We start from the raw sequence: 27,681 nt of genomic DNA on the forward strand, positions 1-27,681 counted from the left end.
GTTTGTTAAAAGTCCCTAGCACATGCAGTATTTCAATTTGTGGTTAAAAAAAAACAAACGAAAAACAAACGTTCATCTGTTATTCCAGGAGTGGGTTTGTGTAATGTGTTATTATTACCCTGCAACACTATTTATATTCTGAAATTGTTTTTGTGATCAGTAGGTTGATAGGGTTTAACTAAAAATATACATATAAAGCTATCAAGCAAAAAAAAATAAAGTTAAAATCTTGTGGGCCAATGAAAACGTGGAGGAGAGGTAAAAACAAAGAGGAGCTAACAGGAAACTGGTAAAGATAAATGACAACAAGATTCACTGGAGAGGCTGACTGGGAATCCTTCCTTCAAGACCAAGCCAAATGTAGTAAGTCAAATGAATCAGGGAAGGATGATACACAAGTGTGCATTATAATGTCTCACACACACACACACACACATGCACACGCACACACGCACATTCCTTGCAAGGAGTTAAACATGTTTTTTCTTCTAGATCACATATTAGAACACGTGTCAAACTTAAGGCCCACCAGCAAAATGTGGCCCGTCATGTTATTTTATGTGGCCCATGAGAGCATGTGCATGATTGTCTTAAAATAAGTTTACTATATGGTGTTTAAAAGCGCACACTGACTATAAACTACATCTCCCAAAATGCATTTGGATTGTTTGAACCCTAATGCCCCCGGTAGCAGGGGCAAGAGGGAGAACTTCTAGTTTGACGTGATGTACCGCCAGATCTGATTTTTAAAATACAGATGTGTATGGTATCCACAGAAACATCAGAATCTCAGCTAAAAGCTCATAAAGCCATTTCAACGACCACCAAACAGCAAAAACAGCAAACAATTAAAGAGCAGGTAAACAGATTCTGCAAAAAGATCTTACTTTGGCTGTCTTGCTGCCACCACGATAAAATTGCACTTCCTTCACGGCTCTACCTCTCAGGAAAGTTTATGTTTTTCACTTTCTACAACAGAAATCTGTTTGTTTTATGACTACAGCTAAAAAAGAACAATATCAACAAAAAAATTGAAAGTTTGAGCAATGACCTACCAGAATTTTAAGAGCTTTTTCTTTAACATGTAGAAAAACAGTTAAATAGGCCATTTGTTTACACTCACATAAGAGGAGTTTCACTTGTCTGGTCTGCTTAAGATCAAATCGGGCTGTATGTGGCCCACAGTGTACAATGAGTTTGACACCCCTGTCTTAGAAGAAAAGATACCTAGTAGGGAGCGCTCCAATAGAGGCTCCAATATTCATTACGCTTCATAGCTTAATATATAAATCCCATGGATGAGCTCCAAAGCAATGTGTAAAACTGTAGGAAACAACAGCAGTCCTTCTTCTATAGGCTCAGTGGGCACTGCAAAGTTGCACGTGAACATGAACTAGTTCTCCATCTGGTGAAGGTTCAACTTAAAGTAACCCATGGCAAGTTTCCAGAAAATAATAAGAAATAGCAGTGCCAGCTGCAGTCCAGCACTGTGGAGTTGGAGTTTGCCTCACTGACAACAGCTGAATGACTTTAAGGACTGCCACCCGAGCAGCATTGTCAGCCTCAAGGAAACAGAAGAAAGGAAGAGCTTGGGGTAATTTACTTGGACAACATTGCTCAGTTAAAGTCTGAGCAATCAAAAATCTGATTATGTTAAATTTGGTGCTTAGCAGCAACTAGCAAGGGAAAGAAAACGCAAGAAGCCAGTCTGTCTTGAAAAGGTTGACAGCAGGGATGACTTGGTGAAACTTCTCAGAGTAACAGCCAGAGCTACAAGAGAAACTCATCATTGCAGCTTACAATACCCTGAGATCACATGACTTCATGCCACTGCTCAGCATTTATCTCTGCCACCTCACCCTCATCAGACACAGTGAAAGGCCCCCCACCCAGACCCACACACACAAACACCCTTGACCCCTGTGACACCTGCCTCCATTGGCTCTTTTCTGTGGCTAATTTGAAAATACCTCTTCCTAATCCCTACTGCTACCCACCCCTGCTGCCCTGAAAAATGTTCCCTTCCTCTCCTCCAGTTCCTCTGTTCATTCAGTTCAATCTGTGTTGCTGGCAGCTTTTTGGTGGTGTATTAGTCCAACTATTGCTGTAACACTCAACAGGTATGTATGCATGATCAAGGGCGATCGTGGCTCAAGAGTTGGCAGTTTGTCTTATAATCGGAAAGTTGCCGGTTCGAGCCCCGGCTTGGACAGTTTCGATCGTTGTGTCCTTGGACAAGACACTTCACCTGCCGCCTAGTGGTGATGGTCAGAGGGGCCGATGGCGCGATATGGCAGCCTCGCTTCTGTCAGTCTGCCCCAGGGCAGCTGTGGCTACACCTGTAGCTGCCTCCACCAGTGTGTGAATGTGAGAGTGAATGAATAGTGGAATTGTAAATGCAATCCATTATTATTATTATTATAATAGCAATTTAACACAAGCCAGTTAAGATCCTCTATGTAAAAAAAAAAAGATGCTGGTTCATGAACCAATGCTTGAAATCAAGTGTTTCTGTGTTCCTTGACCTGAGATGCGGGGAAAAAGTGTTGAATCAAGATGAAATGAACTATATACACTGATCACGCACATTATGACCACCTGCCTAATACTGTGTTGGTCCCCGTTTTGCTGGCAAAATCTCTCTGACCCATTAAGGTATGGACTCCACAAGACGTCTGAAGGTGTGCTGCGGTACCTGGGACCAAGATGTTAGCAACAGATCATTGAACTCCTGCCAGGTGGGGCCCCCATTGATCGGACTTGTTTCTCCAGCACATCCCACGGATGCTCAATTAAATGTCTATGGGATCCAATCGATATCTGTGGAATCTGGGGAATTTTTGGTTTGTGGCAGGACACGCTATCCTGATGAAAGAGGCCATAGCCATCGGAAAATACTGTTTACATGAAAGGGTGTCCATGGTGTGGAACAATGTTTAGGTAGGTGGTACATTTCAAAGTAACAGCCACAAAACCCAAGATTTCTCAGCTGAACGTAGCCCAAAACATCACACTGCCTCCACTGTTGCTTTCGGTTGTGGACAGAGGTCAGCATGGGACCGGTCTGCCACTGTGCGGTCCCATGCGCAACAAACTACAATGCACTGGGTATTCTGACACCTTTCTATCAGAACCAGCATGAAGTTTGTCAAATCAATTGGACTGGCCCACGCAAGCCAGCCTTCACCCCCACATGAAATCAATGAGCCTTGTCCCTGTCGCTGGTTCACTACTGTTTGCCACTGTCCCGGGGCAGGGATAGCTCAGTAGGTAAAGTGGTCGCCCCATGATCGGAAGGTCGGCGGTTCGAATCCACTTAACGGCTACCCTGAGGTACCCCTGAGCAAGGTACCGTCCCTACACACTGCTCCCCGGGCACCTGCTTAGTGGGCTGCCCACTGCTTCACTGAGTGAATGGGTCAAATGCAGAGAAAAACAAGTAATTTCCCCATGGGGATCAATAAAGTATCCATTATTATTATTATTATTAACATAGCCCACCCACAAATAGATGAAGAGATCATTTGTGTTTCAAAAAAACTTGAATATTCTTGTCCATTCAGTTACTTGTGCAAATAAATTCTCTGCAATATGCAAAGACTTCAACTTGATTTAAAAATAAAAGTGAACTTTTAGGCTAACAAACAATATCCCACATACCGTAGAAGAGAAGAAGCTACTTCTGGCTGCTCACAAGAGGTCACCACAGTGGGTTGCTCCCTGAGTTTGGGATTTGGCAGAAGTTTATGTTGGATATAGATAGTTGTCAACAGAAAAACAGCTGTACCAGCGTGAACAGCTGGGATAGTTAGTATTGGTGTTAACTCTTATGATGAGCAGTTATTTCCTTTAAGAGACCAGTAAATAAAGTTACATGTGAGACTTACATTATTGACTCCTCTAAGCTTTCACTTTATTCTAGGTCTCTTAAATACTAATACTAAACTAGTCAAAGTCTGAATGGCTGCAAATCATAAACTTGCTTTTCTCCTGATTTTTGGTCCCAGAATCTTTAAGAAAACAGGGGCAAGAGAAGACAGAGAGAGATCACCAGTCCATCTTTCATCCATACTAACTTTCAGTTGGACAACAGCGGGATTATTTCATAGTCTTTAGAAGTCCACTCCCACCCTAGCTTAAAACACAGTTAAAGAATGCAACAACAAGGTTTTCTTTCTATATTCACTCTCGATTTTACTTTTTAGATATTGCTGTATTGTTCGGATACACATCTTCATGCATGAGTGACACTTGTGTAGAGTTCTGTCTATTCTAAACTAACAAAATGTCAGTGAAGACAACTGTCTGCATTCTTAAGCAACAGGAACCAGAGTCACATAGGGAACCCTGCACCTCATTCCTGATCCCTTCATGAACGCAAAATGAATGAGATATTCAGCTGATCACGTTAATCCCTAAATATCCACAGCGTGAACAAAGTTGATAATATACTGTGATTCAGTGGGAACGCCATCTCTGAGTCACTGGACGTCCTCAGTGACTGCATCAGCTGAAACTTTACTGTAAGCAGAGACGTGCGCTCCTTTCAAACAGCTTCACACTCACCGGCTCATCCAGCTGCTCCTGCTCGTAGTATTCATAATAGTCGTTGAGACTCAATGCGCTGCCGAGCGTGGTGTTGAGAAGGTATGCCAGTAAAAGAGAAAATCCTCGTAAGTGCATGTTTATATGAGCAACTCCTGAAGTGTTTATGATCCGAGAATCGTAAAAAATGTGGAATTAAAAAAAAAAGAAAGCTCCCCAGTATCTGCGCTCCCCTCTTTCTGTCGCTGAAAACACACGCTCGCTCTCTCTCGCTCTCCTTTGTCTTCTTGGCAAGGTCCAGTACTTTCTCCTTGGAGGGCCTGTGTGTGTGTGTGTGTGTGTGTGTGTGGATGAAAGCCCGGTCACATGGAAACTGATAAATCCGGAGGGTCAACAGAGGCTGTCCCGGCAATTAAGAACGCCAAGGCGCACAATTACAGGAAAATAGGCTGCCTTCAAAATAAGAGCATACCAGTAACCACGTCTCTGAAAATACAGCTCAGAGGATGGCAACAGTAATCGATCATTTCTACTGACCTCTGTCACCAGGGCCCTATTTCAGGAAGCCGGTTTAGAGCAAAATCTGAGTAAGTATACCGTGAGTTAACGAAAACTCTGGGTTTTCGGTTTCACAAAGCGAGTTCAGCTGAAGCCTGAGTGAGTCACTATGACGACACACGCCGTGAAGCTAACCTGCCCCCTAGCAGGTTTACTACAACTAACCCTGACGTTCTCCGCCCCTTTGTCGGAAACCTGACAGTAGGAAGTGTCGGACATGGCGTGCCACTTCCTTGAAGAGCCAGTAGATCGTGAAGCTCAAATTCTCCGCAGAGCTCTCCGCCGGGAGAGAGTGATTAGAGCGCGTGTGGACATTTTATCATTACCTGATGATTTTCTGTGCGAACGTTACCGTTTCTCAGCACAATCTATAAGTTATTTGGATAACATCCTCAGGCCATATATTACGCATGTGACACATCGCGGACATGCTCTCAGTTCTGTACATATTATTTGTATTGCACTTCGGTTTTTTGCAAACGGGAGCTTTCTGTATAATATTGGTGACGCTGAGCACGTTTCCAAGGCTACCGTCTGTCGGGCAGTCAGGAATGTTACAGTTGCACTGAAACGTCTCCTGTACTCGTCTGTGGTGTTCCCCGGTCATAGACCCACAAGATTTATCAAAGAGGGATGCCACAAAATTGCAGGTATCAGGATGACCAAAACTTAATTCATGATGTGGTGATACTTGAACTACTACTTAAATTGTACATTTATTTTCACGGTTCCCAGGCGTGATTGGCTGTACAGATGGCACTCACATTCCAATCATTGCTCCTTCAGTAAATGAAGGAGACTATGTGAACAGGAAGTCTTTCCACAGCATTAATGTGCAGGTACATAGTTCCCTGTAGCATTTCAAACTAACAAATTATTTCATTATAGTAATGGATGCTAATTTGTGTTCTCTGCACTGTGAAGATCATATGTGATGCTGCCAACATTATCACAAATGTGGAAGCCAAGTGGCCAGGCTCTGTCCATGACTCACAAATATTCCGTGAATGTACACTGAGCACAAAATTTGGACATGGTGAGTTGAGAATACTTTAAAATATATAAAGACCAATTGCTTCAGGGACATTTGAACTGAAGTGTATCCTTCTGTCTTAGGAGAGTTCACTGGCTACTTGCTTGGTGATAGGGGGTATCCATGTTTACCCTATTTGCTTACCCCTTACCCTGACCCTGAACCGGGCCCACAGCAGCGATATAATCTGGCTAATTGCAGGACAAGAGCCAGAATTGAAATGACTATCGGAATGCTTAAGGCCCGGTTACAGTGCCTGCAAAGACTCAGGGTCACCCCAGAAAGGGCATGTGACATTATTGTGGCATGTGTGATTCTTCACAACATTGCCACAATTAGAGGAGAACACTGTCCTTCTGAACCAAACATCAGCAGTGATCCAAACCATGAACATCCTGACCCTCCCACGGACATACAAGATGGAAGCGCAGTCAGAGACACCATATGTCACAATCATTTCTTTTGACCCATCACCTCAACATGTTGAAAGAAGAATAAACAGATTTTTTGTTCACCTGGCTTTATTGGTCGCCTGTATTTCCTGTACACAAAGTATTAAAAGATGTAAACCTCATAAAGTGTCTCTGTTGCTTCCTCCTCTGTAACAGCTGTCAATGTTTCTTCATTATTTTCCTGCAGTAAAGAAATTAACAACATTGCTGTTCTACTGTAAACTCATATAATCTGTGGAGTATTACTCACAACTGCATGTTGGTCTGGCTCAACAGGAGGCTGCACCAGATGCAGTACACCATCACCATCAACTGATAGAATATGAGGTTTATACAGGTCACTTATAACTTACAAGGGACCAAATGGCAATTAACAAACATACCAATCACCTTACACGTCATTGTCATTATGCTCTCAAAGACAACCAAGACTGAGGGAAGGCAAAATCAGTAGGGAAATAACTTCACTACAAAATAATCCATTATGGTAAAGAGTTTATCAGATGAATGAGTAGCACTGCAAAGGTGACTGTGAAGAAAGGATGTATGCACATCATGTATTATTTTGAATTTACCCCCTATGTAGGCACTTGTGTCTTGCGGGGTTATTGACTCAGAGGATGTCCCCGCAGAGATGCCTTCGGCCACAGGGCGCCCACTGTTTTGGCTGAGGGCCAACTGCTCAGCCTCTGTGAGTGGTGGTGGTGGAGGACCCCCACCTGATTTTCGGGCCTCCGCTTTTTTTCTGTTGGCTATAACGGGTCACATTTGAGCATACAGAGTAAGCAAATATGTACTTGTAATGTGCTCAGATAATTTCAATAAGTGCTTACAGAAAGAAAATTAATGTAGCCTCTAACTGCAATTGATTTACATGGGACAAACAGACCAAGCACTATGGCTCATAATACAATTACACCTTACCTGTTTGGACTATATTTTTATATTTCATTTGTACTTGCTGCCAGGAACGTTTGGGGCCTGTTGGGTTGCACCTGCGCTCACATCACGTCACAAAATAAAATGTATAAAATAAAAAATAAAATAAAATATAATAAAATAACGTGTTAAATGGGTGGAAATCCCTAGATCAATGTTTAAACTAACACTCACGCACTGACTCTGTCGGCTTTGTTTTGCCATGCATGCTCCCTTTCTTTTGCAGCTGAGGCTGTGTTACTTTTTTTCCGCGGAATTTGCATGTTATCGGCATATACTGCCATCAGTATTTCGGCGTCAAGCGCTGTAAAATACATTGACCGCGCCTTCTTTCCCTCCGTCTCCATGGTGACTCGCTTAATCTGTGCTCCACTAATCAGGGCTTTATGTATCCTCGTGCGTGCGCTTAACTTGGGGTTAAAGCAACTCCGCGTTGACTGAACTAATTGTTATCAGCCTTTCTGAAACCGAATATTCCGAGTTGGACAGTTCGGGGTTACTCAACCCTGAGTATCGTTTTTCACTCTGAGTTTTCTAAACCGGCTTCCTGAAATAGGGCCCAGGGGCCCGTTCTTCGTACGTCGCTCACTACATCCAAGATCAAATGACACATCCAAGACCAAACCATCGCGCTAACCGTGAGCTCGCTAATCCGGTTCCCCGAACACACCTGCTGTTGACGATTAGTACAGCTGGACGCAGTAATGTGACATCACTGGGTGTCGTAAAAGGGGCTACGCATCGATAGTAGAAACATTGATCGGCAACCCGCTGATTGGTCGGCGAAAATGTCGAAGGGGCGCGCTCGGTATTTTCCAGCAGCAGAGCAAGAACTCTTGATTGAGGGATTTCAGGAGTTTCAGAGTTTAATTAAAACGCAAGGGAACACTGCAAAGGCTGCAAAAGCAAGGAGAGAGGGCTGGCAGAAAGTTGCTGACAAATTAAACTCGTAAGTAATTCAATAATAACAATAATAATGGAGTGGATTTATATAGCGCTTTTCAAGGCACCCAAAGCGCATGACAATACCACTATTCAGTCACTTTATTATTTATTCATAGATTTATTATATTACACTATATTATCCAATATTATATTACATTATATTATATTGTTATATTATATCCCCTTTCACATTAGAGCCACAACAGGACCCACTAGAACATGGGAACAAGTAAAAGTGGAATATAAGAATATTCTACAGAATGGTAATATTTATCACTTTTATTGCTTTTCGTCTCTTGGAAAGAGACCCTGGAATAATCTGTTTGTTTATAACAGCAACCAAGAAAAGGGCAGAGCAAAAAAAAAGACAGGTGGTGGTCCTGCACCCCCTCGTCAACAAGTTGGTTAAGTAAATAATACCCTCACGGGAAAATCGATATCTCTCTATGAGCACACTGTCGCGCTGAGCTAAAGGATCCTGTCTGTCCCGCAATATACGCTGAATTCTGAGGACTCTCCTTATCAATCTTGCACCTTCGCTCGCGTATACGGACAGGACATGGCTGCGACAGACTTCCCAAATCCACCTTCGCTTTTATAGCCGTGGTCTCTCATCTTGATTACACGAAGTGATTTGCAATTACTACTCTGAAATATGAATTACATCTGTAATAATCACATACATGTAATAGAATGTTAATAGTACATTTCCCTTTTTTAGGAAATGACCTGTATGTATCTGTGTGACATCAATAAAAGGATCAAGTGCTGCATTATCTTTAGTTACATTGATGTTATTTATTTATGGTGAAACAGTGGTGGAATATCGCTGTTGCTTTCGTATAAATGAAGCGGACATACCTGCGTGGCCGCGATCTAATCCTGTTTACATAAAGTAAACCTGCTCCCGAGCAGGTTTACGCTTACGGCTCTGTTGCTATGACAGCAAGTCCCGGATGAGTTTCGGGGAACCGAACGATCCAAGATCACGCGAAATCGTCAACAATCTAATCCAGCTAACTTACTTAGCGAGGTACGAAGAACAGGCCCCAGGTGACAGAAACTGCATCAACAGTTTGTTTTTGTTTTTGTTTGGTTTTTAGTTCTTTTGTAGAATGCTATATAATACAAATAAGTTATATGTGTAGAATAGTACTGAAGAACGGAAGAACAGCCCTTTATTGTTATTGTACGTGTACGACGAAATTATGGACAGAGTCACAGCTGAAACTCTTACTCCAAAAATAAAACATTAGCATATTCATTCTTTCATGGTTGTTGTGGTGCTATCACGGTTAAACTCAATTATGATTTGATGGGAAAAAGTTATTTTGCAAGCTTTTGATAACTAATTTAGTCTCAAGATTTGACAATATTTACTATAATTTAAGCATGGGTTTCTGCAGTAATGCAGTATTTTGCAGTTGTTCGTGGGAAAATCAAAATGACACCAAAAAAGTAAGATGCATTTATGGTAATTTCACTGCATTCAATAACAGTGAGATAGCACAGGTTTGAATGTATTTTACAAGTTGGGTTTTGAATAACCTAACTTCAGCAATCAGGTATGTGGTCAACACAAAGTGGGAATGTTTCTATGGTATGTTTCTATCCCCAGTGGGGATATAAATAATTTAGCAGAGGCAGGGATCTAATTTTTTAATGTTTCATTTTCAGGGCTATTCATTTTTAATGCTCTTAACTTGTACTTTCTGCCTTGACCAAAAAATTTCCCACTTTCCAGGAGTTAATAAAGGTTTATCTTATCTCTTATTAACCATTTTGCCCTTAGATTGAAAGAAAACAAAGGAAAAATATCTGCCATAACTTATTAATGCTACAACACATTTTGATGAGGAACTGAAACTGAAGGTCACATAAACATTATATACTGTTGGACTGCAGGTCATTGACCCTGGTGGCCTGTCAAACTAACCAGCTACCTTTTAAACTGGCTCATTCATCATCACACTTTTTTCTTATTTTTTTCTAAATGACATATTACATTAATATGTCATTTATGCCATCAATTATGTTGATGCAATATATGTCTTCAATCCTACATCACCCACATCTGAACAAAACAGAGTATCATTGTTCCGGGCATTCTAGAGTGAATTCATGCATGCGTTGCATTTAATGAAGCCATTTACAATTGTACACCTCAGCATTCTGTTGGTACTTATGAAGATGCAATTATTATTCCTTGTGTGTGTTGAGCTTGGCAGAGCCTCAGTGCTATCACAGCTGCATGCAAAACCTACAAAATCATTCATCTGCAAACTTTTTAATAGTCTGTAGGTCCATGGTAAGACTACTGCCACAAAAACCTAGCAGGACAAAGACTTCTCTGCTTATTGTCAATGATGGACACCAAATGATTTAGGAAGCAAGTCGATATATCGTATATCATTTAATATTGTATAATGACTTCAAAAATGTGCCTTGAGTGGTCAACAGTCCCATTATATTAAACTAGTTGCTGGTGTTTATGCTGGTCTGTGGTCTCCTTTGCTGCTGTTGTGGTGTGGCTGGTGGCCCTTGAAGACTGGTTTTCTGTGTATCTTTAACTGTGTCTCTTTAACAATGCACTGGCCCCACCCCTGAGTGGGATCTTCTGTGGGTGTCATCCTTCCTACACCTGCTTCATATTTTCCTGCTTCCAGTCATTCAGTCAAGACTGTAAATGTTTGACTGAATCCAAACTTTGCACGCTCTCAAAGTAAGCACTCACCTGTTCCCTGACCTGCCCACTCTTACTCTGGATCATTCATAGATTTGTGTTCAGTCAAAAGCTGCACAAGCACTCTCTCCATGCCTTTGTAAGCCAGCTATTTAAGAAAGACCAACTCAGTAAATTCCCCCCGCCTCTGTTTGCACCTTATCACCGCTGGATATTTGCTAACTCTCTGTGTCTTTTGGCAGAGCTCCTGTGCATCATTCTTTGGAGCTGTGGAATATCCCCTGTATCAGCCCACTAACTTTCAGCCAGCGCACAGTAAATAAACATTTAAAATCTATCCACTGCTTTCTGAGTCTGGTCACTGGGTGTGTAATTAGCTTCATTATAATAGATGCAGATCTACCTTTTAATAGATTGGTGCATTATCAATTTAGTGGTTGATATTTTTTCCTCATTTATGGCCACAAGCGGCGAGTAGCTATTTTCAAAGCGTTGATAATAAGATTCTCCTGAACGGTTTCTGGATTAAGGCTTAAAAAAAGCTCATAACAGAACCACTGCTCCTCAGCATCAAAAAGACCTAGCTGTGGTGGGTCAGGTGTCTGAATAGGGTGCCTCTTAGGTGAGTAGGTATTTAAAGTTTATGAGGCAAATAGAGCCAGGCATTGTAGTTTTGATGTACTGTTTTTCAAAAAGCACTTATCAACCAACTCAAACTCTTAAGGTGGCTGGGTCATTATGGAAAAAATAATTTATAACCCTAGTTGTTAGTTATGTTAAAAGTAATGCAATGAATTACTTGATTTAAAAAATAATTGATTATATCTGCAGAAGTGTAGAGTCCACAGTGAACAAAATGAGCTGCTTCAAATTTGGCGAATAGCATTGACAGATAGAGTGACACTTATTATACAGGCCTCAGGCTCTAGGCCCAAAAATGACATATACACAGAGACACAGAAGCACATATACACACATACTTAAAACTCTGGTGAAGGGTAAAGGCAGTACTGTGCAGGAGGTCTGTCTCCATGTTGAAGTCTAGCCAAGATTCTTTTATAGTGTGTGTGTGTGTGTGTGTGTGTGTGTGTGTGTGTGTGTGTGTGTGTGCGTGTGCGTGTGCGTGTGTGTGTGTGTGTGTGAGAGAGAGAGAGAGAGGCCACTCTACAGACATTTAGGGGATATGAAATACTTCAGCATGGCCAGCATTCCAAAGTATTGCGAGACACACCGCAGACTAGAGTCATACGAAGCAACAGTTAGCTGGGGTCAAGACTGAGACAGAAATACAGACTCCTGCATATGCATATTTATAAGTACGCTTTGTTTTAGATCAATGCATGCAAAACTTTCTCCACCGAGGTCCAGGGTCATGTTCCTTCTCACCAGGTGGACGTCTCACAGATACCGGGGTAAGCGAGGTGGGTGGGTAGTGAAACTAAAGGCCTGGTTGTCCCACTCTCCCAAAGATTCCCTGTCCCAAAAGGAATTGGTTTCTCACATCTGTCTCTGTGGACTCCTGGTTGGTACCTGTCATTGGCTTGGATAAAGGCCCACTACATGTGCGCCAGCAAGGAGCAAATCTCCCAAACCTGCAGCCTTTGACATTGTGACAGTGTGTGGTTTGTATCTCCCCATTTAAGTTGGATGCTGGAGCCTGATGGGAGAGCCGTGTGTTGTGAGGGGTTGATGAGGGCAGCTGAAAAGCTGGGCAAACTCGAAGTCCAAGCAACACTGTGAATAAAAAAACACGGCTTGCAACACTGTGCTTCTCTGGCTATTCCATTCTACATGCCAAATATTCTTGAGCAAGATGGTAACCCCAAATTGCTCTCTGCTGCATTCATTAGAGTATGAATGTGTGTGAATGTTAGATAGAGAGCACTTGCCAAGAAAAAAAAAAGCTTGTATGACCGAGTGTGAATGGGTGAATGAAGCATGTGTGCTTAGGTAGCGTAGAAAGCACTATATACAGGGAGTGCAGAATTATTAGGCAAATGAGTATTTTGTCCACATCATCATCCTCGAAAGCCTACTACCAATTAAGCATATTAGGTGATGTGCATCTCTGTAATGAGAAGGGGTGTGGTCTAATGACATCAACACCCTATATCAGGTGTGCATAATTATTAGGCAACGTCTTTTCCTTTGGCAAAATGGGTCAAAAGAAGGACTTGACAGGCTCAGAAAAGTCAAAAATAGTGAGATATCTTGCAGAGGGATGCAGCAGTCTCAAAATTGCAAAGCTTCTGAAGCATGATCATCGAACAATCAAGCGTTTCATTCAAAATAGTCAACAGGGTCGCAAGAAGCATGTGGAAAAACCAAGACGCAAAATAACTGCCCATGAACTGAGAAAAGTCAAGCGTGCAGCTGCCAAGATGCCACTTGCCACCAGTTTGGCCATATTTCAGAGCTGCAACATCACTGGAGTGCCCAAAAGCACAAGGTGTGCAATACTCAGAGACATGGCCAAGGTAAGAAAGGCTGAAAGACGACCACCACTGAACAAGACACACAAGCTGAAACGTCAAGACTGGGCCAAGAAATATCTCAAGACTGGTTTTTCTAAGGTTTCATGGACTGATGAAATGAGAGTGAGTCTTGATGGGCCAGATGGATGGGCCCATGGCTGGATTGGTAAAGGGCAGAGAGCTCCAGTCCGACTCAGACGCCAGCAAGGTGGAGGTGGAGTACTGGTTTGGGCTGGTATCATCAAAGATGAGCTTGTGGGGCCTTTTCGGGTTGAGGATGGAGTCAAGCTCAACTCCCAGTCCTACTGCCAGTTTCTGGAAGACACCTTCTTCAAGCAGTGGTACAGGAAGAAGTCTGCATCCTTCAAGAAAAACATGATTTTCATGCAGGACAATGTTCCATCACACGCGTCCAAGTACTCCACAGCGTGGCTGGCAAGAAAGGGTATAAAAGAAGAAAAACTAATGACATGGCCTCCTTGTTCACCTGATCTGAACCCCATTGAGAACCTGTGGTCCATCATCAAATGTGAGATTTACAAGGAGGGAAAACAGTACACCTCTCTGAACAGTGTCTGGGAGGCTGTGGTTGCTGCTGCACGCAATGTTGATGGTGAACAGATCAAAACACTGACAGAATCCATGGATGGCAGGCTTTTGAGTGTCCTTGCAAAGAAAGGTGGCTATATTGGTCGCTGATTTGTTTTTGTTTTGTTTTTGAATGTCAGAAATGTATATTTGTGAATGTGGAGATGTTATATTGGTTTCACTGGTAAAAATAAATAATTGAAATGGGTATATATTTGTTTTTTGTTAAGTTGCCTAATAATTATGCACAGTAATAGTCACCTGCACACACAGATATCCCCCTAAAATAGCTAAAACTAAAAACAAACTAAAAACTACTTCCAAAAACATTCAGCTTTGATATTAATGAGTTTTTTGGGTTCATTGAGAACATGGTTGTTGTTCAATAATAAAATTATTCCTCAAAAATACAACTTGCCTAATAATTCTGCACTCCCTATACACTGAACAAAATTATAAACACAACACTTTTGTTTTTGCTCCCATTTTTCATGAGCTGAACTTAAAGATCTGAAACATTATCTACATATACAAAGGACCCATTACTATCAAATATTGTTCACAAATCTGTCTAAATCTGTGTTAGTGAGAACTTCTCGTTTGCCGAGATAATCCATCCCACCTCACAGGTGTGGCATGTCAAGGTGCTGATTAGACAGCATGAATATTGCACAGGTGTGCCTTAGACTACCACAATAAAAGGCCACTCTGAAATATGTAGTTTGATCACACAGCACAATGCTATAGATGTCGCAGTTTTTGAGGGAGCGTGCAATTTGCTGTCTACCAGAGCTGTTGCCTGTGAAATGAATGTTCATTTCTCTGCCATAAGCCATCTTCAAAGGCGTTTCAGAGAATTTGGCAGTACATCCAACTGGCCTCACAATCGCAGACCACATGTAACCACACCAGCCCAAGACCGCCACATCCAGCATGTTCACCTCCAGGATGGTCGACCAGGTGGAGACCAGCCACCTGGACAACTGCAGCAACAATCAATTTGCATGGTAAATGGAATGGCCTGTACTAGTCCCTCCTAGGGACCCCAAAGCGCTTTACACACCCAGTCATCCACCCATTCACACACACATTCACACACTGGTGGAGGCAAGCTACAGTTGTAGCCACAGCTGTCCTGGGGCAGACTGACAGAAGCGAGGCTGCAATATTGTGCCATCGGCCCTTCTGGCCATCACCAGTAGGCGGTAGGTGAAGTGTCTTGTCCAAGGACACAACAACCTAGACTGTCCGAGCCGGGGCTTGAACCGGCAACCTTCCGATTACAAGGCCCATTGCACACCATTTGCCTCACAAGGTGCAACACATCTCCATCCTGGGTCACCACACTGAAAAAAATATGTTGTTGGATTTACTTAATTCAATGGTGGACATTTGTTGCACACAGATGTTTTGCTTTGGCAGCAACTTAAACAATTGAGTTAAATTAACACAATTTATTCATGTTCAATAAACCTGTGCAATTTGTGTTGATAAAATGTGACTTAAACATGTTTTGATGAAGTAATTTGAGCTCTTGAAATATTTTAATCCTTCACAATTTTCTCACTTTATCCCAACACCATTCAATAACTTTTACCCAATACTACTTGGTCACTTAAATACTACATGTTATCTTCAAATTACATTTTGCTATTATATTCTAGTATCAAATACACAATTTTCAAATGGAGGCCTTATAACAGATTGTATTGTTCTCTTCCAAGATGGTTGCTGGCATCCACCAGTAACCTTTCAAAACAACATGTCTAATTTCACTGCAGTAGGTAAAGAATTAAACTGACATTACTCCTCTACTGAATCTATATAAATCAACAGTTAAATAATGTCAGTTCTTCCGTGTTCTCTGGAATCAATCGCAGCAAAGAAATTAGACTGTTTCTTTTGAAAAATGTTGGGAAAGAACAATACAAAACATTCTATTTAAGGCCTCTGACATCAAGATTCAGTTAAACAACAATTATAACTAAACAATTTGAGGTAATGTTAGTTTCCATTAACATTAAATTAGGTTACTGAATTGGCAAACACCTTCCTATTAACACTACCCATTTTACCCCAATAACTAAAGAAATTAGCACTTGCAGGTCAAAACCTTTATTCAAGAGACGCAAAAATAACATTGATACAGTGACTGTCAAAAAATACAGCACTGATCATACTGTGACATCTTGGTTCAAAACAGCACACTTAGAAATATTCAACGTTCTTTACTTCAACTGAATGAAACTGAAAATACCATTTCACACGACCCATATGGGATATTTAGACTGTATAACTGTTCACGCTACATCTCTTCACTAGTAAAAGAAAGAAAAAATACAAAGAGAAATTTAAAAATGCTGCCAAACAGACAAACAGAACTTGTACAGAGCAAAAGGAAAAACAAACAACAACAAAAAACAGCTCGTCCTCATGGCAGTTGCAGAGTATATAAAAATGAACCCTGCGATCCGTTCCTGGAATTGAGCTTCAAAAATGCAGCAGAACAAGTGTGAGATTTAAATGTCCTCTCACCTAGAGCTGGTCACCTCACATGCATAACAGTGAGCTTCGTTGCAGGAGCAGTTTTGTCTTAGTTGTGAGCTTTTCTTGAGAGCTGAGTTGCATCCAACTCCATTACCACCCTTTGAATCACCTCAAAAGTGTAGCAGAGTTGTGATGGGTAACTCATGTTGAAGGAATAAAAAAGGTCCAAACAGCATGGCTACTGCAAAGGTCACGTTATCCAGATCTTGAAGAACAACATCAGAAAAGTCATTGCCTGGCGCATCTCTGGAGACAGATGTTCATTGTGGTTTTCTCAATCTGTGCAGTGGCCTCAGGCAAGTCCTGGTTAAACACAAAACATTTCTTTAAGATTCCTTTTTAAGCTCATCTCTTTTGAATCTACCAGTTCTAATGTTAGAGTAATTTAAACCAATGCAAGCAACATAGTAAATAGCTATAGCCAAAGAGTGGCCTGCCATGCTGCCATTCATGGTCTAACAGAGTTTCTAAGAGAGGGTGAAAAACATAATAATTTCAAATGCTTTACATTAGTTTTTGTTAGAAAGACACCGGCCCATCAGAAATCCAGGTTATGTCACTCAGAAGATGTTAGAATTTAGACTTTCAGCCCCACAATTTGGTTAGCTGTTGGTCAGTTGGTCTTTTTTTTTTTTTTTCAAACAAAAGCTAATGTAAATACTGGTGGGATTTTCCTTTGTTCATTAGAATGACAAATTTAAAGTTTTTTTCACACTGATGTGACCCCTAATACAGGGGTGGGGGTGGGGCCTCAAGGGCCGGCGGCCGAGTTCACTACCAGGCCTCATGTGAACTTCAAATTATTAAAGAGGACTACTGGTCCTAACCAGTCCAATGAGGATCAAGTGGATAACTAAATGCATTTTTAAATGTTGCAAATCCACAATCTACTCATAAAACACTCACCATGAACTCCTGCACCAAGATGTTGCAATTGTCTTTCACACAGATGCGGAGCACTTTGATGAGGGACTTCAAGCATTAATGTCATCCTTGAGTATTATAACAAAGAAAACAAAGATTTGTGAACTTTTCAGTAGCACAGAAGAAAATGATCCCAGACAAAAACTCTTGACTTTTTAAACCAGTCAACATGCAACACCAGCATCTACAAAGCAATATCAAAAGTTCCTGTTTGACATCAACTTTATGGATATATAGTTTCCAGAACATTTATTTTTAAAAAAAGATAATTTTTTCTCAGTGGGCCAGTAAATGCATGACGAAAATTATGGCATCCTTTTAGTGGAATCATTACTCACAGGTAATAGTTGACTGTTTCAATGGATGTAGCATAAAAATCTTTTACTGACCTAATGCAATACATATACACTTTGTAGTTAAAGAATTTTAAAGTTCTTACTGTCATAATGGCAGCTACAGCTTTGTGCCCTGTTCCCCCGATCACTTTGCAAACACTTTCAGCAGACTGTCAGAGAGAAACTCAGCTCCGTCAGAAACCTTGACTGTAAAGGCATGGTTGGGATGCACTGGAATGCTGCATTTTATCTGAAATGACATAAAATTATTTTGAAATAACAGCAGGCACTGTGCTTGGTTAATCAGTAATGTTTTGTTGAATAAAAACTGTGTTTCCAGATCTTATGGGATTAAAAAAAATCCAAAGATGTTTGTTTCTGATTTGCAACCCAACAACCCACAAGTTACAACCTCATTTCAGTTCAAGTGTGCATTAATGCGAGTCCAGTAATCACCTTTCTGGCAATACATACAGGTATAAGTTAAACCTATGGCAGATTTTGGATTTCTCAGTTGTATTAATAGGGTGAGTATGCATGCACCTAATAATTATAAAAAACCTATTATAATTAAGTTACAGAAACGAAAATAGAATATACTTTCTTACCATAACACCTTGAACCCACAATCCATCAGCTGACTCCTGGTGAAATGCAGAATAGAGGTCGTCTCTCAATGTGCAGCAAAAAAAACAAAAACAAAAACAAAAGGACAGCAGGTGAGGGCAGGAGGGGTAGGGATGTAAGCTAGCATAATGCCGCTGATGATATTAGCTAAAGCTGTTCAATGTCCAAAATCTCACTAACACCATGGTGCAGTAAATACACAATGTAACTGAAGAGTCAGTTGGCAAATCTATTCACACAGAAAACCAAATTATGTTATGAGTGCCTCATAATTAGGTTTAATGTGATATTACGGCTCTTGTGCCAAAGACAAATTCAAATGAAAAAGCGCCAATTCTTTGACAACAGATAAAACAGCAAATAAGCTAACGGCTCTTTTTTAGCATGTTACATGGCGACACTCTAGACGTTTAACTACATTTGGCTGAAATATGGTAAATATTAATTCAAAAAATCAAGACATACCAAAAACGTAGAGTTGGCTGCTCGACTTCACTGAGATGGATGCCTTTTTTAAACCACGATCCAAAGCCCGCGAGATGAAATCACGCGTGGTTTCACGAGATTTAACGTTGCTATCTTATTGACTTACTTCACCTGAACATGATATGAACAATTTAATACACCCTTTCTGCATATCATGTAGTTTTTACACTATATAGTTACATTTAACTTTAAAACATGAGGCAATTGTGTTAAATACATGCAAGATGCTTACATAAATCCAAGAGATGGCCAGTCCCTTTTTTTCAGTGCAGGAGGCTCATGTTGAAGGGGGGGTACTGTCATGGTCCCCATGTCTCTCCAGCTGGCTCACGTTGGGCCACAGTGTTGTTTTTGTTGTTTCTCCATACCTCTCTCTCCTCCTCTCTTTCCTTCACTCTTCTCTGTCTGCCTGGGCAGAACTCAGGTGATCTGCACCTGCCGTTAATTAGTTCCTGTTTTCCCTGGCCGCTATTTAAGGTCCTCTCCTACCTTATCGTGGTGGAGGGGTTTGTGTGTCCCAGGGATCCCAGGGGCTATGTTGTCAGGGGGCTTTTGCCCCCTGGTAGGGTCTCCAATGGCAAATTGGTCCTGGGTAAGGGACCAGACAAAGAGCGATTCAGAAGACCCTTATGAGGAAAACATCAAGGTAATAGTTTACCCTGCCTGGAATAGGGTTACCGGGGCCCTGCCCTGGAGACAGGCCCGTCGAGGGTGCCCGAGGGTGAGCGTCTGTTGGCCGGGCCTTAGTCCATGGGGCCCGGCCGGGCACAGCCCGAAAAGGGGACATCGGCCCATCCTCCCACAGGCCCACCACGCGCAGGAGGCGCTGTAGGGGTCGAGTGCATTGTGTGCTGGGCAGCGGCCAGGAGCGGAGGCCCTGGCGGACTGATCCCCGGCTACCAAGACTGGCAACTGCAACATGGAATGTCACCTCTCTCGTCGGGAAGGAGACCTGAGTTAGTGTGTGAGGTTGAGAGTGAGGTTGAGAGGTACCGGTTAGATATAGTCAGGTTCACCTCTACGTATGGCTTGGGCTCTGGAACCAGTCTCCTGGAGAGGGGCTGGACTTTTTCTCAGTCTGGAGTTGCCCCTGGTGACAGGCGGCGGGCTGGGGTGGATATTCAAATATCCCCTCGGCTTGCTGCCTGTACTTTGGGGTTCTTCCTGGTGGATGAGAGGTGTTTTGTTATTGGACTTCTGTGCAAAATCACAGTTTGGCCATAACGTGCCACAGAGTGTCCATAAGTGCAGGTGGCACCAGGATGCTCTAGGCCGCAGGCCGATGATCGATTTTGTAATCATATCACCGGACCTGCGACCATATGTTCTCGACACTCGGGTAAAGAGAGGGGCTGAGCTGTCAACTGATCACCACCTGGTGGTGAGTTGGATCAGGTGGCGGGGGAGGACGCTGGACAGACCCGGTGCACCTAAACGCGTAGTGAGGGTGTGCTGGGAATGCCTAGCAGAGGCCCCAGTCCATGAGATCTTCAATGCACACCTCCGGCAGAGCTTCAACAGCATTCCGAGGGAATGGACCATGTTCAGCATCTCCATTGCCGAAGCTGCTGCATTGAGCTGTGGCCGCAAGGTGGTTGGTGTCTGTCGTGGTGGTAATCCCCGAACCAAATGGTGGACACCAGAGGTGAAGGGAGCCACCAGGCTGAAGAAGGAATCCTATTGAGTTTGGTTAGCCTGTGGGACTTCGGAGGCAGCTGACAGGTACCAACAGGCCAAGCGGAATGCAGCTCGGGCAGTGGCTGAAGCGAAAACTCGGGTGTGGGAGGAGTTTGGAGAGGCCATGGAAAAAGACTTTTGGACTGCCTCGAAGAGATTCTGGTAAACCGTCAGGCGTCTCAGGAGGGGAAAGCGGTGCTCTGCCTGCACTGTGTATAGTGCTGGCGGAGCACTGCTGACTTTGACTGAGAAAATTGTCGGGTGGTGGAAGGAATACTTCGAGGACCTCCTTAATCCCACTGACACGTTTTCTGAGGAGGAAGCAGAGTCTGGGGATGAGGGGAATGACCAGCCAATTTCCGGGGGCGAGGTCACTGAGGCAGTTAAACAACTCCTTGGTGGCAGAGCCCTTGGTATGAATGAGGTCCACCCTGAGTTCCTGAAGGTTCTGGACGTTGTAGGGCTGTCCTGGTTGACACACCAGCGGTACCCCTGGTCTGGCAGACCGGGGTGGTGGTCCCTATCTTTAAGAAGGGGGAGCGGAGGGTGTGTTCCAACTACAGGGGGATTACACTCCTCAGCCTCCCTGGGAAAGTCTATGCCAGCGTGCTGGAAAGGAGAGTTCATCCGCTAGTCAAACCTCAGATACAGGAGGAACAATGCGGTTTTCGTCCTGGTTGCAGAACACTGGACCAGCTCTTTATCCTCTCAAGGATACTTGAGGGTGCATGGGAGTTTGCCCAACCAGTCTACATGTGTTTTGTGGACTTGGAGAAGGCATTCAACTGTGACACTCGGGGTGTCCTGTGGGAGGTGCTACGGGAGTATGGGGTGTCTGGCCCATTGCTATGGGCCATTCGATCCCTATACAGTGGGGCAAAAAAGTATTTAGTCAGCCACCGATTGTGCAAGTTCCCCCACTTAAAATGATGACAGAGGTCAGTAATTTGCACCAGAGGTACACTTCAACTGTGAGAGACAGAATGTGAAAAAAAATCCATGAATCCACATGGTAGGATTTGTAAAGAATTTATTGGTAAATCAGGGTGGAAAATAAGTATTTGGTCACCTCAAACAAGGAAAATCTCTGGCTCTCACAGACCTGTAACGTCTTCTGTAAGAAGCTTTTCTGTCCCCCACTCGTTACCTGTATGAATGGCACCTGTTTGAACTCATCATCTGTATAAAAGACACCTGTCCACAGCCTCAAACAGTCAGACTCCAAACTCCGCCATGGCCAAGACCAAAGAGCTTTCGAAGGACACCAGGAAAAGTATTGTAGACCTGCACCAGACTGGGAAGAGTGAATCTACAATAGGCAAGCAGCTTGGTGTGAAGAAATCAACTGTAGGAGCAATCATCAGAAAATGGAAGACATACAAGACCACTGATAATCTCCCTCGATCTGGGGCTCCACGTAAGATCTCATCCCGTGGGGTCAAAATGATCATGAGAACGGTGAGCAAAGATCCCAGAACCACACGGGGGGACCTGGTGAATGACCTGCAGAGAGCTGGGACCAAAGTAACAAAGGTCACCATCAGTAACACACTACAACGGCAGGGAATCAAATCCCACAGTGCCAGACGTGTTCCGCTGCTGAAGCCAGTGCATGTCCAGGCCCGTCTGAAGTTTGCCAGAGAGCACATGGATGATACAGCAGAGGATTGGGAGAATGTCATGTGGTCAGATGAAACCAAAGTAGAACTTTTTGGTATAAACTCAACTCGTCGTGTTTGGAGGAAGAAGAATACTGAGTTGCATCCCAAGAACACCATACCTACTGTGAAGCATGGGGGTGGAAACATCATGCTATGGGGCTGTTTTTCTGCCAAGGGGACAGGACGACTGATCCGTGTTAAGGACAGAATGAATGGGGCCATGTATCGTGAGATTTTGAGCCAAAACCTCCTTCCATCAGTGAGAACTTTGAAGATGAAACGAGGCTGGGTCTTCCAACATGACAATGATCCAAAACACACCGCCCGGGCAACAAAGGAGTGGCTCCGTAAGAAGCATTTGAAAGTCCTGGAGTGGCCTAGCCAGTCTCCAGACCTCAACCCCATAGAAAATCTGTGGCGGGAGTTGAAAGTCCGTGTTGCTCGGCGACAGCCCCAAAACATCACTGCTCTCGAGAAGATCTGCATGGAGGAATGGGCCAAAATACCAGCTACTGTGTGTGCAAACCTGGTAAAGACCTATAGTAAACGTTTGACCTCTGTTATTGCCAACAAAGGTTATGTTACAAAGTATTGAGTTGTATTTTTGTTATTGACCAAATACTTATTTTCCACCCTGATTTACCAATAAATTCTTTACAAATCCTACCATGTGGATTCATGGATTTTTTTTCCACATTCTGTCTCTCACAGTTGAAGTGTACCTCTGGTGCAAATTACTGACCTCTGTCATCATTTTAAGTGGGGGAACTTGCACAATCGGTGGCTGACTAAATACTTTTTTGCCCCACTGTACAACCGTTGCATTGCCGGCAATAAGTCGGACTCATTCCCGGTGGGTGATGTGCTCCGCAAGGTCCGGTCCGTCGTGGTGAAGAGAGAGCTAAGTGTAAAAGCGAAGCTCTCAATTTACCGGTCGATCTACGTCCCTACCCTCACCTATGGCCACGAGCTATGGGTAGTGACCGAAAGAACGAGATCACGGATACAAGCGGCAGAAATGAGCTTCCTCCGAAGGGTGGCTGGCCTCTCCCTTAGAGATAGGGTGAGAAGTTCGGCCATCCGGGAGGGGCTCAGAGTAGAGCCGCTGCTGCTCCACATCGAAAGGAGCCAGTTGAGGTGGTTCGGGCATCAGATAAGGATGCCTCCTGTGCGCCTCCTGGGTGAGGTGTCCCGGGCATGTCCCACCGCGAGAAGGCCTCGGGGCAGACCCAGGACATGCTGGAGAGATTATATCTCTCAGCTGGCCTGGGAATGCCTTGGTGTTCCCCCGGATAGGCTAGAGGAGGTGGCTGGGGAGAGGGAGGTCTGGGCTTCTCTGCTTAGGCTGCTGCCCCCGCGACCCGGCCCCGGATAAATCAGAAGAAAATGGATGGATGGATGGCTATCTAAGGTTACAGCTTGGAGCAGCTCATCAATGGAATGTTGAACCCCCTGAGTTCGTAAAGCCCGGCTAAGTGTAAGTTTCCTTTTGCGATTGCTTGGTGTAGTGTTAACACTCGCTTCTGTGCGTAGATTCCCTGGACCTGTTCGTGTTTCCTTCCCTGGACCCCTTGTGCAGTAATGTGGACTGGAGTGTGAGAGCTGAAAGGTGTGAGTGGCAGAAGAGGAGTGCTGTCTGAGGAGAGAGTTACGGAGCATGTCTGAGCGGAGAAGAGATTAGATCAGCAACTACTGAAGATTTGTGTGTGTGGATTTCCTTCCCCTTTCCTCCCCGGAGCCCTGGAACCCCACTTGTAAATATTCTTGCACCCGGATGATTGTGTAAATAAATTGTGAACTTTTGTTTTCCAAGCTGTGTCTGCACCTGAGTCCGTTCAGTCCTGTGTGACATAATATTTAGTAATTCAGACTGGACAGTTTTACTCTTTGGTGAAGCTGAGAATGCTTTACTGCTTTTTTTGTGAACTTTTGTTCCCTAATTATTTTTTGCAAATTTTTGGTTTCTTTGTTGGTGATTTGGGAGCAGACACAGTTCCTGAGGGCATGAGGTTTTAGGGGGGGAAATAAAAATAAAAAATAAGCTGGAAAATAAAAATAAAGTTGATATCAAGCAATGATGAGATGGTCCTGCTGTTCTGTTTAAACAAGAAAGGAAGAAACTGTGAGTCTGAGTTCATCTGAATCTCAGGAGAAGGCAGCAGCTGGTGGTTTGAGACAAGCTGTATCACCACCACTTTCATACATATTTTACGATGTCAGAGGGCACTTTGAACTCTTCTTGGAAGTGTTGGGACCACATCTGAGGACACAGAGAAATAATTTCAGAGCCCCACTGACCCAGAGCTGTGTCTAGCTGTGCATCTGAGGTATGTGTATTGAGTACTGGAGTGTGTTTTGAGCTACAAGTGCAAATGTTGCCAAATACAGCCGTCTGTGTAGTCAGATCTGTTTACACAGATCTGAAAAATCAGGCTAGGTTAAAAAATAAATAAATAAATGCCACATATTCATCCAGTGAAATCAAAGCTGCATTAAAAACAGTTGACTCTGAAAATTTTTTTTTAACACATGAAATATTTGCACAGATTTTAGGCTCCTGGTGTGCAAAGAATGGAAGCCTCCTTCCTGGTTCATCCATCCATCCAATCTCTTCCACTTATCATTGTCACATACTGGGGGATTTAATAAATTTGGCCAGATTTCTAGAAATGAATGCTGCTCTAGCTAAAAGTCAAGGTCAAGGTCAAGGTCAAATTTATTTATATAGCACATTTCAAACAGCCGATGCTGCACAAAGTGCTTAACAATATAAAAATGGTATTAAAAAGCAATAATGTAATACAATAATAACAATAAAAAACAATAAAAGGACAATAAAAGAATTAAAACAATAACTAAACTAATTCAAATAAGACCAAAATGCTTGGGTCATAGTGTGTTAAAAGTCAGGGCATAGAAATGTGTCTTTAGTAATGATTTAAATTGCTCAAGTGTTTGTGCAAATCTAATATTTAAGGGGAGACTATTCCAAAGTCTGGGACCTGCCACAGAGAAGGATCTATCACCACAAGATTTGAGATTAGTCCGTGGGATGGACAGCATTAGTCTTGAGCTAGACCTCGTGGTTTTTGCAAGAGCATAGGCAGAGAGGAGCTCAGACAGGTAAGGAGGGGCTCGAAGGGCATTAAGTGACTTAAAAACAAAAAGTAAAAGTTTAAATTGGATCCTGTAGGAAACAGGAAGCCAGTGTAAAGAAGCTAAAACTGGGGTTATATGCTCTCTCCATTTGGTACCAGTTAGCAGGCGAGCAGCTGCATTTTGAACCATCTGAAGACGATGGATGGTGGCCTGATCTAGACCATAATACAATGATTTGCAGTAGTCTAATCTGCAAGTAAGAAAAAGAGGTATGGCTTTACCTTGGCTAGCTGTCTTAACTGAAAAAACAGGACTGAACTACTGCACTCACCTGCTTATTCAATTTAAAAGAACCATCAATGTAGACACCGAGGTTTTTTACATGTGTTTTACAATACGAGGAAAGGGCGCCCAGAGTTGTGTCAATATGATTAAAGTTGCCAAAAATGACAACCTCAGTTTTATTTTCATTTAGCTTTAAAAAATTTAATGACAACAACTGTTTGACATCATCAAGGCAGCGTAATAGGAGCTGCGGATGGTCTGACCCTGCTTTTAAAGGTAGATAAATCTGCAAATCATCAGCAAAACAGTGAAATGAAATGCTGTACCGCGAGAAGATGGAGCCCAATGGCAACAAATAAAGTGCGAACAGGGCAGGACCCAAAATAGAGCCTTGAGGTACACCGTATTTAAGAGGGGCTATTTTGGAGTTGTGGGGGCCCATATTGACATGAAAAAACCTTTCTGACAAATAGGACCGAAACCACTGTAGGGCAGATCCTTTTAGGCCAGCATGAAATTCTAGCCGTGATAACAGGATGTCATGGTCAACCGTGTCAAAAGCTGCTCACAAGTCCAGCAATAAAAGGGCAGCAGGGCTGCCAGAGTCCAGAGTTAAAAGAATATCGTTAAAAATCCTTAAAAGTGCCATCTCAGTAGTATGTAGTGATTTAAAACCAGATTGAAATTTTTCAGAGATCATATTAAAATCAAGGTGGGCCTGCAACTGTAGGTAGACCACTTTCTCCAAGACTTTAGATAGAAAAGGAAGCTTTGAGATAGGCCTGTAGTTGGACAGATTAGTTGGGTCCAGGTTTTGTTTTTTAAGAAGAGCTAAACTATTGCTTGTTTAAAGCATGATGGGACGCAGCCTGTAGCATTAATTAATCTCAGGATGAAAGGCCCAACAGTATTAAAAGTGCTTTTAAGCTTCACTTCAAAAAAAAAAAAAAAAAAAAAAAAAGTGCTTTTAAGCAAGCTCGGGGGGGAGACAATCAGAGGGGCAGTGATGATCTTAGGTTACTAACTACCCCGGTCAAGTCATTAAGTGAGACTGGATCAAACTGCTCTAAGACAGCTGAGCACACAGGAGAAAGACTCGGATCTGAGGCAGCAGACAACGAGACAAGGGCCCTAATCGATAGGATCTTGTCATTAAAAAATGCTAAAAAATCATCGCACATACTTGGTGAAGAAATGACTCCAGCATTATCACGTGAACTAAGAAAGCGATTAAGAACGTTAAAAAGTACCTGAGGCCTGTGACTGTTTACTGACACTAAGTTTGAGACAAACTGTGTCTTTGCAGTTTTTAAAGCTTCTTGGTAAGCAGAAAGACGAGTCCTTAAAATCTGTAGGGAAACGTGCAATCTGTCCTTTTTCCATCTCCTTTCAGCACGTCTGTAGTCACGTCTGAGGGAGCACGTATGTTCATTCAACCACGGCTCTGATAAATGCTTAGCGCGCACAGTCCTGAGCAGAGCAATAGAGTCCAAGATATCAGTGCAGGTAGAATGAAGAATGTCCGAAAGGTCCTCAACACTTTTACAGTTGGAGATCATTATTCCAGAATCCATAAAGGCAGCAGAAAAAGCGGGCACTGTTAGAGTATTAAGCGCTCGCTTTTTGCGCGCTGGGACGTACGGCTTATCTACCGAGCAGCGCAGCGTTAGAGTGAACAACACAGGAAGATGATCGGAGATGCGCAACTCAGATATTTCCGTGATGCACACATCCAGCCTGGGGGAGAGCACCAAGTCCAGTGTGTGACCTTTTTCATGCGTGGGACCGGTAACCCACTGGGTCAAGTTAAAAGAGTCAATAAT

General features: G+C 42.9%; 1 protein-coding gene across 1 annotated transcript in view; it reads right to left on the bottom strand.

Annotated features, from left to right (window-relative positions):
• vegfc (vascular endothelial growth factor c) overlaps nucleotides 1-4,832 on the bottom strand; it is a 105,339-nt gene extending 100,507 nt beyond the window's left edge. The window contains exon 1 of the mRNA XM_085356705.1: nucleotides 4,567-4,832. Coding sequence (XP_085212831.1) covers nucleotides 4,567-4,683 — 117 coding nt within the window. The 5' untranslated portion in view covers nucleotides 4,684-4,832. The remainder of the gene's footprint in view (nucleotides 1-4,566) is intronic.
• Nucleotides 4,833-27,681: the final 22,849 nt, after the last annotated feature.

Source organism: Diplotaxodon limnothrissa, linkage group LG6, assembly GCF_057381915.1.
Source record: "Diplotaxodon limnothrissa isolate DT_005_m linkage group LG6, D_limnothrissa_male_GT1.1, whole genome shotgun sequence".
In the NCBI taxonomy this organism is placed as follows: domain Eukaryota; kingdom Metazoa; phylum Chordata; class Actinopteri; order Cichliformes; family Cichlidae; genus Diplotaxodon; species Diplotaxodon limnothrissa.